Source organism: Balaenoptera musculus, chromosome 11 (genome assembly GCF_009873245.2).
Source record: "Balaenoptera musculus isolate JJ_BM4_2016_0621 chromosome 11, mBalMus1.pri.v3, whole genome shotgun sequence".
In the NCBI taxonomy this organism is placed as follows: Eukaryota; Metazoa; Chordata; class Mammalia; order Artiodactyla; family Balaenopteridae; genus Balaenoptera; species Balaenoptera musculus.
In genome coordinates this window covers 56,734,198-56,748,399 of record NC_045795.1, presented here as the reverse complement: position 1 = coordinate 56,748,399, position 14,202 = coordinate 56,734,198, and the positions used below count along the sequence as shown (strand labels likewise).

General features: G+C 40.5%; 1 protein-coding gene across 1 annotated transcript in view; it reads left to right on the top strand.

Moving 5' to 3' along the window:
* Window positions 1-13,819, top strand: part of KIF15 (kinesin family member 15) — a 77,347-nt gene extending 63,528 nt beyond the window's left edge. The window contains exons 27-35 of the mRNA XM_036870728.1: window positions 787-933; window positions 1,788-1,889; window positions 2,534-2,698; window positions 4,226-4,335; window positions 7,095-7,164; window positions 8,209-8,246; window positions 12,370-12,535; window positions 12,774-12,905; window positions 13,238-13,819. Of these exons, the coding sequence (XP_036726623.1) occupies window positions 787-933; window positions 1,788-1,889; window positions 2,534-2,698; window positions 4,226-4,335; window positions 7,095-7,164; window positions 8,209-8,246; window positions 12,370-12,535; window positions 12,774-12,905; window positions 13,238-13,288 (981 nt within the window). The 3' untranslated portion in view covers window positions 13,289-13,819. The remainder of the gene's footprint in view (window positions 1-786; window positions 934-1,787; window positions 1,890-2,533; window positions 2,699-4,225; window positions 4,336-7,094; window positions 7,165-8,208; window positions 8,247-12,369; window positions 12,536-12,773; window positions 12,906-13,237) is intronic.
* The last annotated feature ends 383 nt before the right edge of the window (window positions 13,820-14,202 follow it).

Genomic DNA, 14,202 nt, shown 5'->3' with positions numbered 1-14,202 from the left:
AATAAAAGAGTAAGTATACGTGGAGATGTTTGTGATCTATCAGGTATGTGTGTGCAATACATGTATCTATGACGTATATGTAATACTGTATGTTTAATGTATATGTAATATACACTATTATATATATCTGTGCACATATACATGCACATCTGGAAAGTTAGGGGGAATAGATTCTGCTCTAATTTGGTAGAGATTACATACACTGTGTACATAGGAATTATGTATGCAACCTATAGGACTTCTAATTCTCTCTGCCACTTTCCATCAAGCTACTTCCCTGAAAATTTGGTGGCCTATGACACTGTATCACAGTCTGGTGGCCTGTGACACTGTATCACAGTCTGGTGAACTGGCCAGCCCCTCCCCAATTAGCTGAGGGGTACTCATCTTTACAACTGTTTACCCTCCCGTGTATAATGGACTAGAATCTATTGGTGAGACAACAGGTAAACTAGAGACCCATGCCTGGAGTCCTCCCAGGGAAGGAGAGATCAGCATTAAGAGATTACCTGGGGTTGAGGGGAGAGAGGAGCAGAGGGCGGTTAGACCTCAACTGGGATACTTACATGAATTTACCGTAGTATTTATCTCTCAACCTCATGACTTAAGTATTAACTGCTTGGTTTGTCTCGGAATGGATTAGCATACAAGCAAAAAAAAAAAAAAAGATTCTCACTTAAAACTTTCTTAACGTTTTAAAAATCATACATAGTAATGATTTGCAAATCGATACTGGAACACCACAGTTAAAGAGAGTCTTCCCCTTGGGGGATTGTCCCCTAACAGAGGGACATGCTCTGTGAGGACCTGGCTCACGCCACTGAGCAGCTGAACACGCTCACCGAGGCCTCGAGAAAGCACGCGGGGCTTCTGCAGTCGGCCCAGGAGGAGCTGACCAGGAAGGACGCCCTCATCCAGGAGCTTCAGCATGAGGTGAGATGCAGGGTGAGCGTCGCTCAGGATGGGCTTTGGGGGTTGCGGGAGCAGGACTGTGTGGCGGTTGAGCTCATGGCATCCCTGCCTTGGCTAGTTCTCTACATTCAGAAAGGTGGGCTAGCAGGGCGAGCAGGTAGTGGGGCAGCAGCGCTGTGGGCTCTTAACAACCTGGTTGCTTCTGTGTGTTCAGACTTGGTGGCTGTCCTCCTACCCACGCTCTGCCCTTGATACGTGCCAGCAAGTTCTAACCACTGTGGCAAAGGTTATGCCTGACTTTGTTTTTTTTTTTTTTATTTTAATATTTATCTTTGGCTGCGTTGGGTCTTTGTTGCTGCACATGGGCTTCTCTAGTTGCGGCGAGTGGGGGCTACTCTTCGTTGCGCAGCACAGGCTCTAAGCACGCGGGCTTCAGTAGTTACGGCACGTGGGCTCTAGGGCATGGGGGCTCAGTAGTTGTGGCGCACAGGCTTAGTTGCTCCGTGGCCCGTGGGATCTTCCTGGACCAGGGCTTGAACCCATGTCCCTTGCATTGGCAGGCGGATTCTTAACCACTGCACCACCAGGGAAGTCCCGTGGCTGACTTTTGTCCTCTTTTTTGGCTAGTGTAGTTTTATAATATATTTTGTAACTTTCCTCAAATGACCCTTTGATTATTTGTGAAGCTTAAAAAAGAAGTTTCTTTTAAAGTGTAAATAAATTTGTGAGAGAAATGTCAAATTATCAATCAGGCCCTGAAAAAATAATGCAAGAAGTCCATTTCCGCCTGCCTTGGGAGGATTGTCTGTTCTAATTGGACCATGTACCTGTATTATTTTCTAACCTGTAATCTTACATCTGTTCAATTTTCCCAGCTAAACCAAAAGAAAGAGGAAGTAGAACAGAAGAAGAATGAATATAACTTCAAAATGAGGCAACTAGAACATGTGATGGATTCTGCTGCCAAGTATCCCCAGGTACTTTTCATAAGAAAGAGTGCATTTCAGGAGGAATAAGCAATTTTGTGAGTGATGCAAGTTGGAAATTGCTAAGACTAGCTTTGTCTTTACAGAAAAAGATTTTCACTAACAGCTTTTCTGCTTTTTTTTTTTTTTAAATATGAAGTAATCTATTCTTTTTTTTTTTAATTAATAGCTACTTTATTTATTTATTTATTTTTGGCTGTGTTGGGTCTTCGTTTCTGTGCGAAGGCTTTCTCTAGTTGTGGCAAGCGGAGGCCACTCTTCATCGCGGTGCGCGGGCCTTTCACTATTGCGGCCTCTCCTGTTGCGGAGCACAGGCTCCAGACGCGCAGGCTCAGCAGTTGTGGCTCACGGGCCCAGTTGCTCCGCGGCATGTGGGATCTTCCCAGACCAGGGCTCGAACCCGTGTCCCCTGCATTAGCAGGCAGACTCTCAACCACTGCGCCACCAGGGAAGCCCTTTTCTGCTTTTTTTGATAAAAAGGTACCAGTGTTTTATTTGTTTTACTTGGACAAGAATTAGAATAGCAAGCTATATACATAGCCTGTGTATTTTCTACGTGCTTGGCATGTATATTTACAATGAAATCTTTATAACCACTTCATTAGGTATTTGGATGAAATTTGATTTTATTTTAGAGCCCTAAAACACCACCACACTTTCAAACACATTTGGCGAAACTCCTGGAAACGCAAGAACAAGAGATAGAAGATGGGAGAGCCTCCAAGATTTCTTTGCAACACCTTATAACAAAGCTAAATGAAGACAGGGAAGGCAAAAATGCTGAAATCCTCAGAATAAAGGTAACTGGGTAATTTTTTTCAATGAATTTAATGTTTCAAAATAAGCAGTACCTTTCATGGTGACTGAGGATCCAAAATTCAAAAGGGACAGAACTCCAGGGTAGATGGAGAAAAGTCTTCCTCTCACCCCTGACTCCAAGCTGCCTAGTTTGCTGTCCCTGTAGGCTCCAGGTGTAGCTAGTTTCTTATTTATCTTCTGAGAGCTTTCCAGCGCATCTATAACCAGGCGCAAAAGCATTGTCTCCCTGCCCCATTTGTTTTTCATGCGATGGTGTCATATCATACAGGCTGCACTAACTACTCTCATGACAGTGCTGTCCAACTTTTAGATTTTTGCCAATTTAATAGCTGAAGCACGTTATCTCATTGTATTTTTAAATTTGTATTTTTCTTATTAGGAGTCAGATTGAGCATCTTTTGGTTTTTTGTTTCTATGAACTATATCCTTCACCCATTTTTCTATTGTTGGACTTTTTCTTAATGAGGTGCATTCTTTATATGTTAGAGAGATTTGCTTTTGTCTGTTTCTCTTGTTTGCCATTTCTTTAAACTTCCTTCTAGTGTTTTTCACCCCGGTACTTGGGGGGTATGGCTTTTGTGTGTGGGAGAGTATATTTAGGGTGGTGTTAGGGGTGGGAAGTGCGTGGAGGAGTGCCTGGGTAGGTGTAGTGTGGGTGCAGAGGGGTGTGTAGGGACGATGCGATGCCCCATAGAAGATAGTCTGTGACCTCATGGCTCTGCAGTGAGTTTTTGTTTAGGAACAAAATTAGCCTACTGTATAGGAAGACAGTATCACTCTTAAGCTTTGTTTCTCATAGAGGGGATCATTCCTGGCTTTTTTATTCGGGGCGGCTCTCAGTATGCTGCTATCTCAGGAATGTGGCATGATCTTGGTACTTGGAAGAAATTGGATCAGGTTAAAAGAAATCAAACAATAGATAAGCAGAAGTAAATCAAAAAGGACACTCCTTGCAGATGAGTATTTATTTCTTCTGGGTGGTTATGCTCATGATTTTCAAGTCAGAATCCAATTAAGTATTTTGAGGCTGTGGCACATCAATTTTTAAAAATTAGAATCTAATAAATAGAATCAAATAAACATTTACCAAAGTAGTAGATGCTTTTGTTCATCTTTTCTCATAAAGGAATTTTTAATTAATTATGGTTTGTTTGGAGGTTTTTTTGGCTGTGCTGCCTGGCATATGGGATCCTAGTTCCCCAACCAGGGCTCGAACCCGTGCCCCCTGCAGTGGAAGCGCAGAGTCTTAACCACTGGACTGCCAGGGAAGTCCGAATTATGTGATATTGATAAGAGACTATGTTTAAGACAATGAGGGTATGAAAATTAATCACATTCAGAGCCCCTGAGAGCTTCTCATAGTCTACTTTTTCTCCAGTGATACCCAGAGCAGTGTTCAGTGTGTAAAGGGAGCTTAAAAGAGGAATACCTGTCTCATCATGGCCTGGGGAGCAAAATAATGCCTACTGTAAGGTGTTTTCTGAAAAGACCTGGTTTGACGTTATTAGGAGCAGTTGTGTGAAATGGAAAACCTACGCCTGGAAGCCGAGCAGTTAAGAGAGAAAAACTGGCTCCTGCAAGGTCAGCTGGATGATATTAAAAGACAAAAGGACAACAGGTGAGAAAGAGCCACGAGCAGTCTGTGAGCTAAATCTTGGCCTGCCTGGGTATAGTTGAGTGAATGAGGTCAGAAGAGGTTTCACAGCGTGTGTGATGTTTCTTGCTGCTCCAGGAGCTGCTCCAAGGGTTGCTTCTCAGTCAGGTCTGATGAGGGGGTTGTTCTACCAGAGAGGGAAAATAAGGTCATCACCATCTTGCCCACTCTGTTAACTTTTGTACTGCTATAGAGCTATTGAAATGAATTTCAAACATGTGAAATACTTGAACCAAACTGTCTACTTGTATTTGAAAGGGGTGAGGCGGGGAGCAAATATGTCAACAAGACAAGGCTCAAGGTTCTGCCTGCAGAAAAAGGGAGAATTTCCTTGGTTTTGCTTCTTGGCTTCTGGTGAGGGGCAAGTTCCTAGGAGAAGCTGTACAGGGGAGTGTTCTGTTAGGTCTGGGTGTGTGTGTGTGTGTGTGTGTGTGTGGCGTGTGTTTTGGCCTCAACTCAGACAGTCTTCTAGTTGTATCTGATAATGGCACAGCATCTTGTCAAGGGCAACCGCACCCAGGTTATATCCTGTCTCTGACACTTGAACGTTGTGTGACTTTGGACACATCTTTAAACCTCTTAGTGCCTCAGTTTCCTTAGCAATAAAGTGAGGGAGATGATAACTCTTATACAAGGTGTTTTAAAGACCAAACGTAACGTGTGTAAAGTGCTGGCTACAGTGCTTAGGAGAGGGGAGTCACTCAATAAATGGTAGCTCTTAAGTAGACACGGTAGATTTATGATCCCACCCCTGAGTGAGGGATGGAGATGAGGGTGGTCTGTGAGATTATGCAGGAAGTTGAGGTCTGTCAAAGGGGGTCTGTATTTGGGATGGAAGCCCTCTGTGAATTCAGCATCCCAGATTAGGGTTGTCTGCTTTTCCTGCTGTTGTCAGAAGGTCTGTAACAGGCGCTTTCCCACTCCCGCTGCTCCCCACCCCTGTCCAGAAGCAGCCCTGACACGCACTGTCCAAACCTAAGTGAGACAGTGGATATTTGAGGACGGTGATGGTGGCTGTGCTAACAACCTATTCCTAAATGGTTCTTTGTTGGGTGGCGGGGTGCAGGGGGATCCTAGTTCCCTGACCAAGGACTGAACTCGAGCGCTCGGCAGTGAAAGCTCAGAGTCCTAACGACTGGACTGCCGGGGATTCCCCTAAATGGTTCTTCTCAAGTTTAGTGAGGTAGGAGGTGCTCATTTTATTAAGCCTCCTCGTGTAGGGATTTCTCTTCCCCTTCTGGGTGATTTTGCTGCAGGTAGTCCACAGGCTGCTCACCTAGTTTCCATATGCTCCGCCCCCATGTCCAGGCATATTAAAGAAAAGCATTGTACCTGGTGTACTGTCTTTTATCAAGAGTTAGTTTGAGCATGGAACTTAGAACGTTTCCAGATCATTTATAAAACCACAATTTAAAATACTTTATTTCATAGCCTTGTGTCCCATTTGTGAGGAGCCATACAGAACCTTCTTCATGAAAGATTAGAGTAGAAGAAAATTATAGCCCAGGGGTCAGCCTGTTTGGTAACTGAAGTTTCTATTGGAGCAGTCCGGTTCTTTCATATAAATATCATGGTGGCTGCCTTTGCATTACAGCAGCCCAGTTGCATAGCTGTGCCGGAGACCTTATGGCTCCCAAAACCTATGTCTGGTTCTTGACAGAAAAAGTTACCCACCCCGCCCCGGATTAGACAACAGAAAACACATCTACCCTAATGATTTGGGGTGTTTTCCTCACTACCATTTTAATCTAGGCTGTCAGATTCATTAAGTGGAAGAAACTAATGTAGCTTCTGTTTTCCTTCAAGGAACGATCCTTTACTCACCAGTGAGAGAGATTTCTAGAGAAGCCAGTGGCGTTCAGGCAGGTTCTGCTAGGGCGGGTGGTCTCCTGATCCAGGGGCTGCCCACAGAAACTCAATTTATTATCCAACCTGGTCAGGCTCACAGAGATGGCCTCACATTAATCAAATTCACATGATACTGATGTATAGTCCAGAATGTAATTTTCTTTGTACAGAGGAGTGTTTCTTTTCCATGACGGGATTTATGTCTGGTGCTCAGAGAATCCCCTTCTTGGTGTCAGCATGTATGCGAAGCCCGAGTGGCATCAGAAAATTGCCAGCTGACTATGATATCCAATGCAGGGAATTCCCTGGTGGCCGGGGGCACGGGTTTGATCCCTGGTTGGGGAACTAAGATTCTGCACGCCGCGTATCGCGGCCAAAAATAATAAATAAAAAGTGCTACAGCAGTCCCAGACCTGAAATCCAAAGCAAAGAGGGGGCATCAGAGGCTCCACGGGACAGGCCAGCATGAGGGGCCCTCCCTGCCCCCATGTGTGTCCTGTGTTTCCCCCACCATCCCGACCCAGCCAGTCACATTCATGCCAGGCACCTGGACTGTCCTTTCAGCCCCATTTTGTTCACATATGATCTTCAGATGGTACTGCTCTAAGTTAATACTTTATTCTCAACCAAACCCTGTAATTAGATTTCCCAGCTTTGCTCATCTCACTTTTGTATGGAAGGAATCCCAAATGCTGGGGAGGTACCTTATTTCATCCTCATGTGTTGATCACGCTTATTGACTGTGCTAACTTGACCTAATCACCACAGAATTAGCTCTTCTTTGCACATCTTGGTATTGCTGTATGTAATAGATACGAAATCGATACTTGAATATATTTGACACTTTTCCCATCCTCCCTTCCTAATCTACGCAGTGAACAGAATCATTCAGACACGCAGCAGCTGAAGAATGAACAAGAGGAAATCAAAGAAAGACTTGCTAAAGTATGATTTTTTTTTTTACATAATAGTTGTTTTTTTCTTGTGTGAAAAATGTTTTTATAGTTAGCATTTATGGTTATATATTTTAGAAACCATTTTATTATTGAAATTTTGTCTTTTTTGTATTCCTGTTAAGTTTGATATTTACCATCAGTATTTAGCTATAGCTGAGAATTAAGAGTGAATTAGTCTTCATGCCTAGACGGTAAGCCTACTGCTCACACAGAATTCTCCATTTAGAAGCAAGTATCGAGTGCCTCTTTGAGGCCTTAAAGGGCACAATACATGAACGGTTGTAAATAGGTACCCCCTTTATGTGTGTGTAGCTGGGATTGTAGAAAAGGATGTCCCTTTTTTTTTTTAATTGGGGTATAGTTGATTTACAATATTGTGTTAGTTTCTGATGTACAGCAAAGTGATTGTTATACCTATATGTGTATTCTTTTTCATATTCTTTTCCATTATGTTTTATTATAGGATATTGAATATAGTTCCCTGTACTATACAGTAGGACCTTGTTGTTTATCTACTTTACATATAGTAGTTTGTATCTGCTAATCCCAAAGTCCAAATTTATCCCTCTCCCCCTTTCCCCTTTGGTAACTGTAAGTTTGTTTTCTATGTCTGTGAGTCTGTTTCTGTTTTGTAAATAAGCTCATTTGTATCTGTTTTTAGATTCTACCTATAAGTGATACCATATGATATTTCTCTGACTTACTTCACTTAACATGATAATCTCTAGGTCCATCCATGTTGCTGCAAATGGCATTATTTCATACTTTTTTATGGCTGAGTAATACTCCATTGTCCATATGTACCACATCTTCTTTATCCATTCATCTGTTGATAGACATTTAGGTTGCTTCCATGTCTTGGCTGTTGTAAATAGTGCCATTATGAACATTAAGATGCATGTATTGTAAAGGAATTTGCTTTAATTGGTTATATTACCATTAGGGAGAGCGGACTGATTACTTTCAGTCTTTTGTTTAGCAATGTTAAGAACTTAAGTCATTTTTTCTTTCTCTTTCTTTAATCTTCTTATAGAATAAATTGGTTGAAGAAATGCTAAAAATGAAAGCAGAGTAAGTACACTCTTTTGAATTCAAGTTCTTGTTGATCGTTTATTAATACCAACCAGTATTCCTCTAAAGGAAGAAATGCTTATAATATCCAGAAGGTAAGTAAATTCTTTCCTTTCTGCAGTAGTATTTGAACATAATAGATATTTACAGAATTCTTTTCTTAAATACCACTTGCTAAAGGGGTTCCTCATATGAAGCCATTCCAAAAAAAAAACTTAAAGAAATAAGTGCCAGGAAAACCTTAGCTTCCCTGGGGGAATTGATGGGTTTTCTCCTCATGGACAATGAGAACTATATAACTGACCAGGTTTCCTTCTCGCTTCTGGTTTCCTCTGCTTTAAAACCTTGAGGCCCTCTCAGACCCATAGATCAATACTATGAATTCTTCTGGTCTTGACCTTGTGTCTCTTTATATGTTTTCTATGGACATGATTTTATTTTATTCATATAGTTCTTGTATTTTAATTTATGTAATCTTATAAACTGCCTCATTCTTTGATAAACAAGATACACTGTATTTTCTATCAAGTTCAAAATAAGTAAACTGGTTGGTATTAACAAAGTGATAAAACATTAGAAAGATATTGTACTCTCTGAATAGAATAGATCTCATCAGGAACAGCGATTCTCAAACATTTTCACTTTTTTCACCTCCTAAAAGAATTTTGAAACACCATATACCCTCTTGCACATTTTTGGACTTGACTATGTCTAAAATTTTTCATTGTAAGTTTAAATTATTGCAAAGGATAGAAGTTTTGACATACTGAAAATAGTGACATTTAGAAATAAAGCTTTTGTGGTGTTCTTTTAAAAGTTATCCAACTGATCTGGTACTTTCTACCCATTTAAAAAATACCTGAAGAAATTCGTAAGTCTAAAATTTTACATTGTTCCTTTTTCCTTTGAAATTAAGTTTCCATTCTATACCCATGCAGAATTATATCCTAATTTAATATATTGTTTGGAAAATTTTTTGTTGACTGCCCTATCGTATAACTTAGCAATGAAAATATGTATGCAAATTACAAGTAATTTGTAAAAATTTATTATATTCATATGGCTCTAAGTGTTATATTTTTTCTGGATTGAGTTTTCATTACAATTATTAAAGTATCCTGAATTTATTGTAAATTTTTTTTTTAAATTATTTATTTGTTTATTTATTTATTTATGGATGTGTTGGGTCTTTGTTTCTGCGCCAGGGCTTTCTCTAGTTGCGGCAAGTGGGGGCCACTCTTCATCGCGGTGCGCGGGCCTCTCACTATCGCGGCCTCTCTTGTTGCGGAGCACAGGCTCCAGACGCGCAGGCTCAGTAATTGTGGCTCACGGGCCTAGTTGCTCCGCGGCATGTGGGATCTTCCCAGACCAGGGCTCGAACCCGTGTCCCCTGCATTGGCAGGCAGATTCTCAACCACTGCGCCACCAGGGAAGCCCTATTGTAAATTTTTATGAATAATTATTATACAAGTAAAATTTTATTGGAAATGCATCTCTCAATGCATTTTATCTTAATGCTTTTTCTTTAATTAGCTCATTCTGTTGCACTTAATTCTGGAATCAGACAGTATTCACTATCAATTCTGTTCCTACTTTTTTGTTTTTATAGATATAAAGGCTGAGAAATCTTATTCACATACTAAGTAAATAACAATGGAAGGAGTTTTGTTAGAATGTTGTCCTTCAATTATTTGAACTCCATCCAAGTTAATATGCCAGAAATTACATAGTGACATGTCATCAAAAATTCTTTTTAGGGACTTCCCTGGTGGTCCAGTGGTTAAGACTCTGCGCTTCCACTGCAGGGGACATGGGTTCGATCCGTGGTCAGGGAACTAAGATCCCACATGCCGCATGGTGCGGCCAAAAAAAAAAAAAAATCTTTTTAATGATCAGCTGACAAAGACCACCCAACTTGTGAAAGATTTGTTACTCATTTATTGAGTCATTTGCATCATAGACTCATATACTCAATAGAGTATAGGTGTGGAACAGAACTTTGTTCAACACTTTCATCTGCATTTGAGCAGTTTGGGGACCGGTTCCTTGCCAGTTAGCTGTAGGGCTAGGATAGAAATCTGGATCACTTACAGTATCTATGAGAATCCACCAGAAGTATAGATAATACCCATTTGAGACTTTCTAGCAAAAAGAATAAAAGCTATCCAAGCTGATATGTAATTTATTTCATGATCTAGTAACCAGTGCTACAGTGTCCCTGGGACTACAGGAGCCCACACTGTGGCAAGTGAAGCAACCTCCAGAAAATGGCACACACGGTTTTATCAGTCCCAGCCTACGGCAGCAATTTTAAACATTGCATTATCCACACATGTATGTGACGATGCTTTTAAAAAGCTACAAAGAACTGAATACCAAGCCAACAGTGGTGTAGGCAGATGTTTAATTTCATATAACAAGAGGTCTGGAGGTGCATTGACTGAGTGATGCCATCACTGACCCAGACCCTTCCCATTCTTCTGCTTTTGGTACTCTTGCTTGTGACCTATTGGCTACAAGACGGCTGCTGCAGCTCCAAACAACATAAACAGGAGGATCAGAGCTTGCAGTGTTGTGGGTTCAAAAGGACTTTCTTTTGTCAGGGAAAAAAACTCCCAGAAACCCTCAAGATTCATTGTGTCTCCTTATCCAGAATTAGCATGCCTGCAGGGCAAGCTGAGAAAACTAGTATCTGGCAGTGGGGTAGAGATAACCATGGTTTTAGCTCAGACCAGTTATTATTTACTAATCTTTGGGAACTGGGTGTGCTTCTCCTCTCCCTTTCTTGTCCTCTGAATAAACTGAGTTTCTATAAAAAGCAAGGGATTGGCTGTTGGGTAGGCAGCTGCAGTGTCTGCCATGCCACAAAGCCTTTTCATGAAACGAAAGCAAAACACATAAGGCAAATGCAGAACAGCTCCAGATGAATTGGGAGAACATCAGTGCCCTCACTCCCACACTGTCCTCCTGAGGTTCCACAGAATGTAGTCTGAAAACACCACCCTAGAAATTGTTGGCCTTAAGTGGTATCTTTAATTCTGTGTATTACATCACTTAAATCATCAGCTTTCTATTCCATATGCATTGTAAAATAAATAAAAAGCATTTGTTTCTTTGGGAAGCTTATAGAATTCAGTTAGTTTTGTGAAATTCTGTATAATTGTTTGGTAACCCTTCTTTTTTTTTTCCCCCCTTTTGAACACAATTTTATTCTTTTTTTTTTAACACTTTATATTGGAGTATAGCTGATTAACAATGTTGTCTTAGTTTCAGGTGTACAGCAAAGTGATTAAGTTATACATATACATGTATCTATTCTTTTTCAAATTCTTTTCCCATTTAGGTTGTTACATAGTATTGAGCAGAGTTCCCTGTGCTATACAGTAGGTCCTTGTTGGTTATCCAACACTGTTTTAAATATAGCAGTGTGTACATGTCAATCCCAAACTCCCTAACTATCCTTCCCTGCCTCCCTTCCCCCCTGGTAACCATAAATTCATAATATAAGTCTATGAGTCTGTTTCTGTTTTGTAAATAAGTTCATTTGTATCATTTTTTTTTTAGATTCTGCATATAAGCGATACCATATGATATTTGTCTTTCTCTGTCTGACTTAACTTTACTCAGTATGACAATCGCTAGGTCCATCCATGGGTAACCCTTCTTTTTAATGTTTATTTTCAATTGATAGTTACATGAAGTGTATAAATTCTAAATAGCACATCTTTGAAGAAATGACTAGTGTCCCACCATCTGAGAAACAGTTTTTGAAACCAGAAATGATTACTCTAAGATATGGGGCACTGAATAAACCATGCAGACTATAACAATACTTAAGTAACAGTTTGCTCTGAGGGCTAGATCTAAAAGTTTCCATTCTAAATTTTTGTTGTGTAAAAAACGGTTTGTGGAGCTTTCCAAAATGAAAGTTTTGGGTAAAACAACCATAAAAAAGTGTATCTGCAACTCTTGCTATCTTCCTGTGCTGTCAGAAAGGGGAGGGCTGAATATTAGTGATACTTTCAAATAAAAATTCTGGGCGTGGGTGACAAGTGTCTGTTTTGAGTACTGTTTTATAATTACGTCCCTTTGGGAGACCATAACACGATAGTTACTGTTACAGCCTAGAACAGCTCCAGAGTGCCCTTCAGAACAAAGAGACTGACTACCTTACAATGACTGAGGAAGTTGAACGAGTCAGAATGTTGGAGTCTAAAGCGTTCCAAGAAAAGGAACAACTAAGATCAAAGCTGGAAGAATTGTATGAAGAAAAGGAGAGAACATGCCAGGTGCATTTGTGTGTTGGTTTTTATTAACAGAGCCGATCAGCATAAGTCTCCTGGCTGTGATGGGGCATCCTGTGGTTTACAGCTGCTCCAGTGCATGCAAAGATGTGTGGTCACGAAAGCTGGGAACCTGGGCTCTGTCTCTTCCTCCCTGTGCCCTTGGAAGGCATGAAATAATGTTACTTTAAAAGAAAAATTAAAAGCAGCTCATTTTCCCTTCCCTGGATTGATTTACCTGCAGGAGATGGAAATGTTAAGGAAGCAGGTGGAGTGTCTTGCCGAGGAAAATGGGAAGTTGGTAGGTCACCAAAACCTACATCAGAAGATCCAGTACGTAGTGCGGCTGAAGAAGGAAAACATCAGGCTTGCTGAGGTAAACTCCTGAAAATTGTGCCGCATAAACTCTTTCTGGTTTTTAAATGATGATTTAGTTAAGATTTAATTTAATTATTGAATCACGTAACTGCTTTCTTCAGGGAACCTCCTGAATTTAAAAAAAAAAAAATTCAGCCATTGCTATTGTAAGCATAATTCAGTCAGTTATCATACACATGAGATTCTTGTTTACTGTTAAAGTAGTTTACAAACGGAAAATTATAGTCGTAGTTTGAAATTTAAACTTAATGAATGCCAAGAATAACTCTTCCTGCAAGAATTAGAGCCTTAATTTTTTTTCTTTTCCTTTCCTTAAAAATTACTGACCAGGAGTCAGAAAAGTTGCGTGCTGAAAATTTACTTTTAAAAGAAAAGAAATGAATGAATCATAAGGATCCCGATCAACTACCTACCTTGTTTGGAGACTTTTTTCCCTCTTATAGAAGTAAGACCTGCCCTTGCGCACTTAGTAGAGCTGAATTAAGAGCCACGACTATTACCTGTGTATGTGGGGGTTGGGGGGCTGACCCTCAAGTTTCTTATGAACTCTCTGCACCTGTGCACACCTGTGGCAGCTGGCAGCCTGAAGTTAGAGGTTACTGTTTCAAAGCTGTAAATATTGGGAAAACCTTTTATCTTTTTAAAATAGAAGCCTGTAGCTGAGGTTTTACAGTTGATGTCGGCCAGATTATTTTTTTCCTTCAGTACTGCCATAATCTCCTTTGAGTCTTGCATCAGAAGCTCCAACAATACACAGGTTCCAAAACTTACAGTGAGGTTAGTGATGGTGCAGTGTGCATGAATAGCAAATTTGTTAATATAGATTATTTTTGTATTCCTACTTGAAGTGTTCTCATGGGCCTTTTTTATGACTGTCAATATGGCCATTTTTCAAAATGTAATAAAATCTTTTAAAAATAAATTGTTTAATAAGGTAATTTATATTGTTCATTCACCATATGCTTATTGAGCAACTATTATATGCCAGGCACTGGTCATCAGTGAACAAAGCAAACAGAAACCATGCCCTCAAGGAACTTCTGTGTATCAGCACTTCATTCCTTTTTATTGAGAGTAATATTCCGTTGTATGGACATGCCACATTTTGTTTACTTATCATTCGATGGACAGCGTTACCAAACCAAACTTGGGTCCGTTCACCCTCGTGCAGCCAATCTACTGACACCGCGTTTGTGTTTTTTGGGGGGGTTTTTTGTTTTTGGCTGTGCCATGTGTCTTGTGGGATCTTAGTTCCCCGACCCAGGCCACCGCAGTGAAAGAGCCAAGTCCTAACT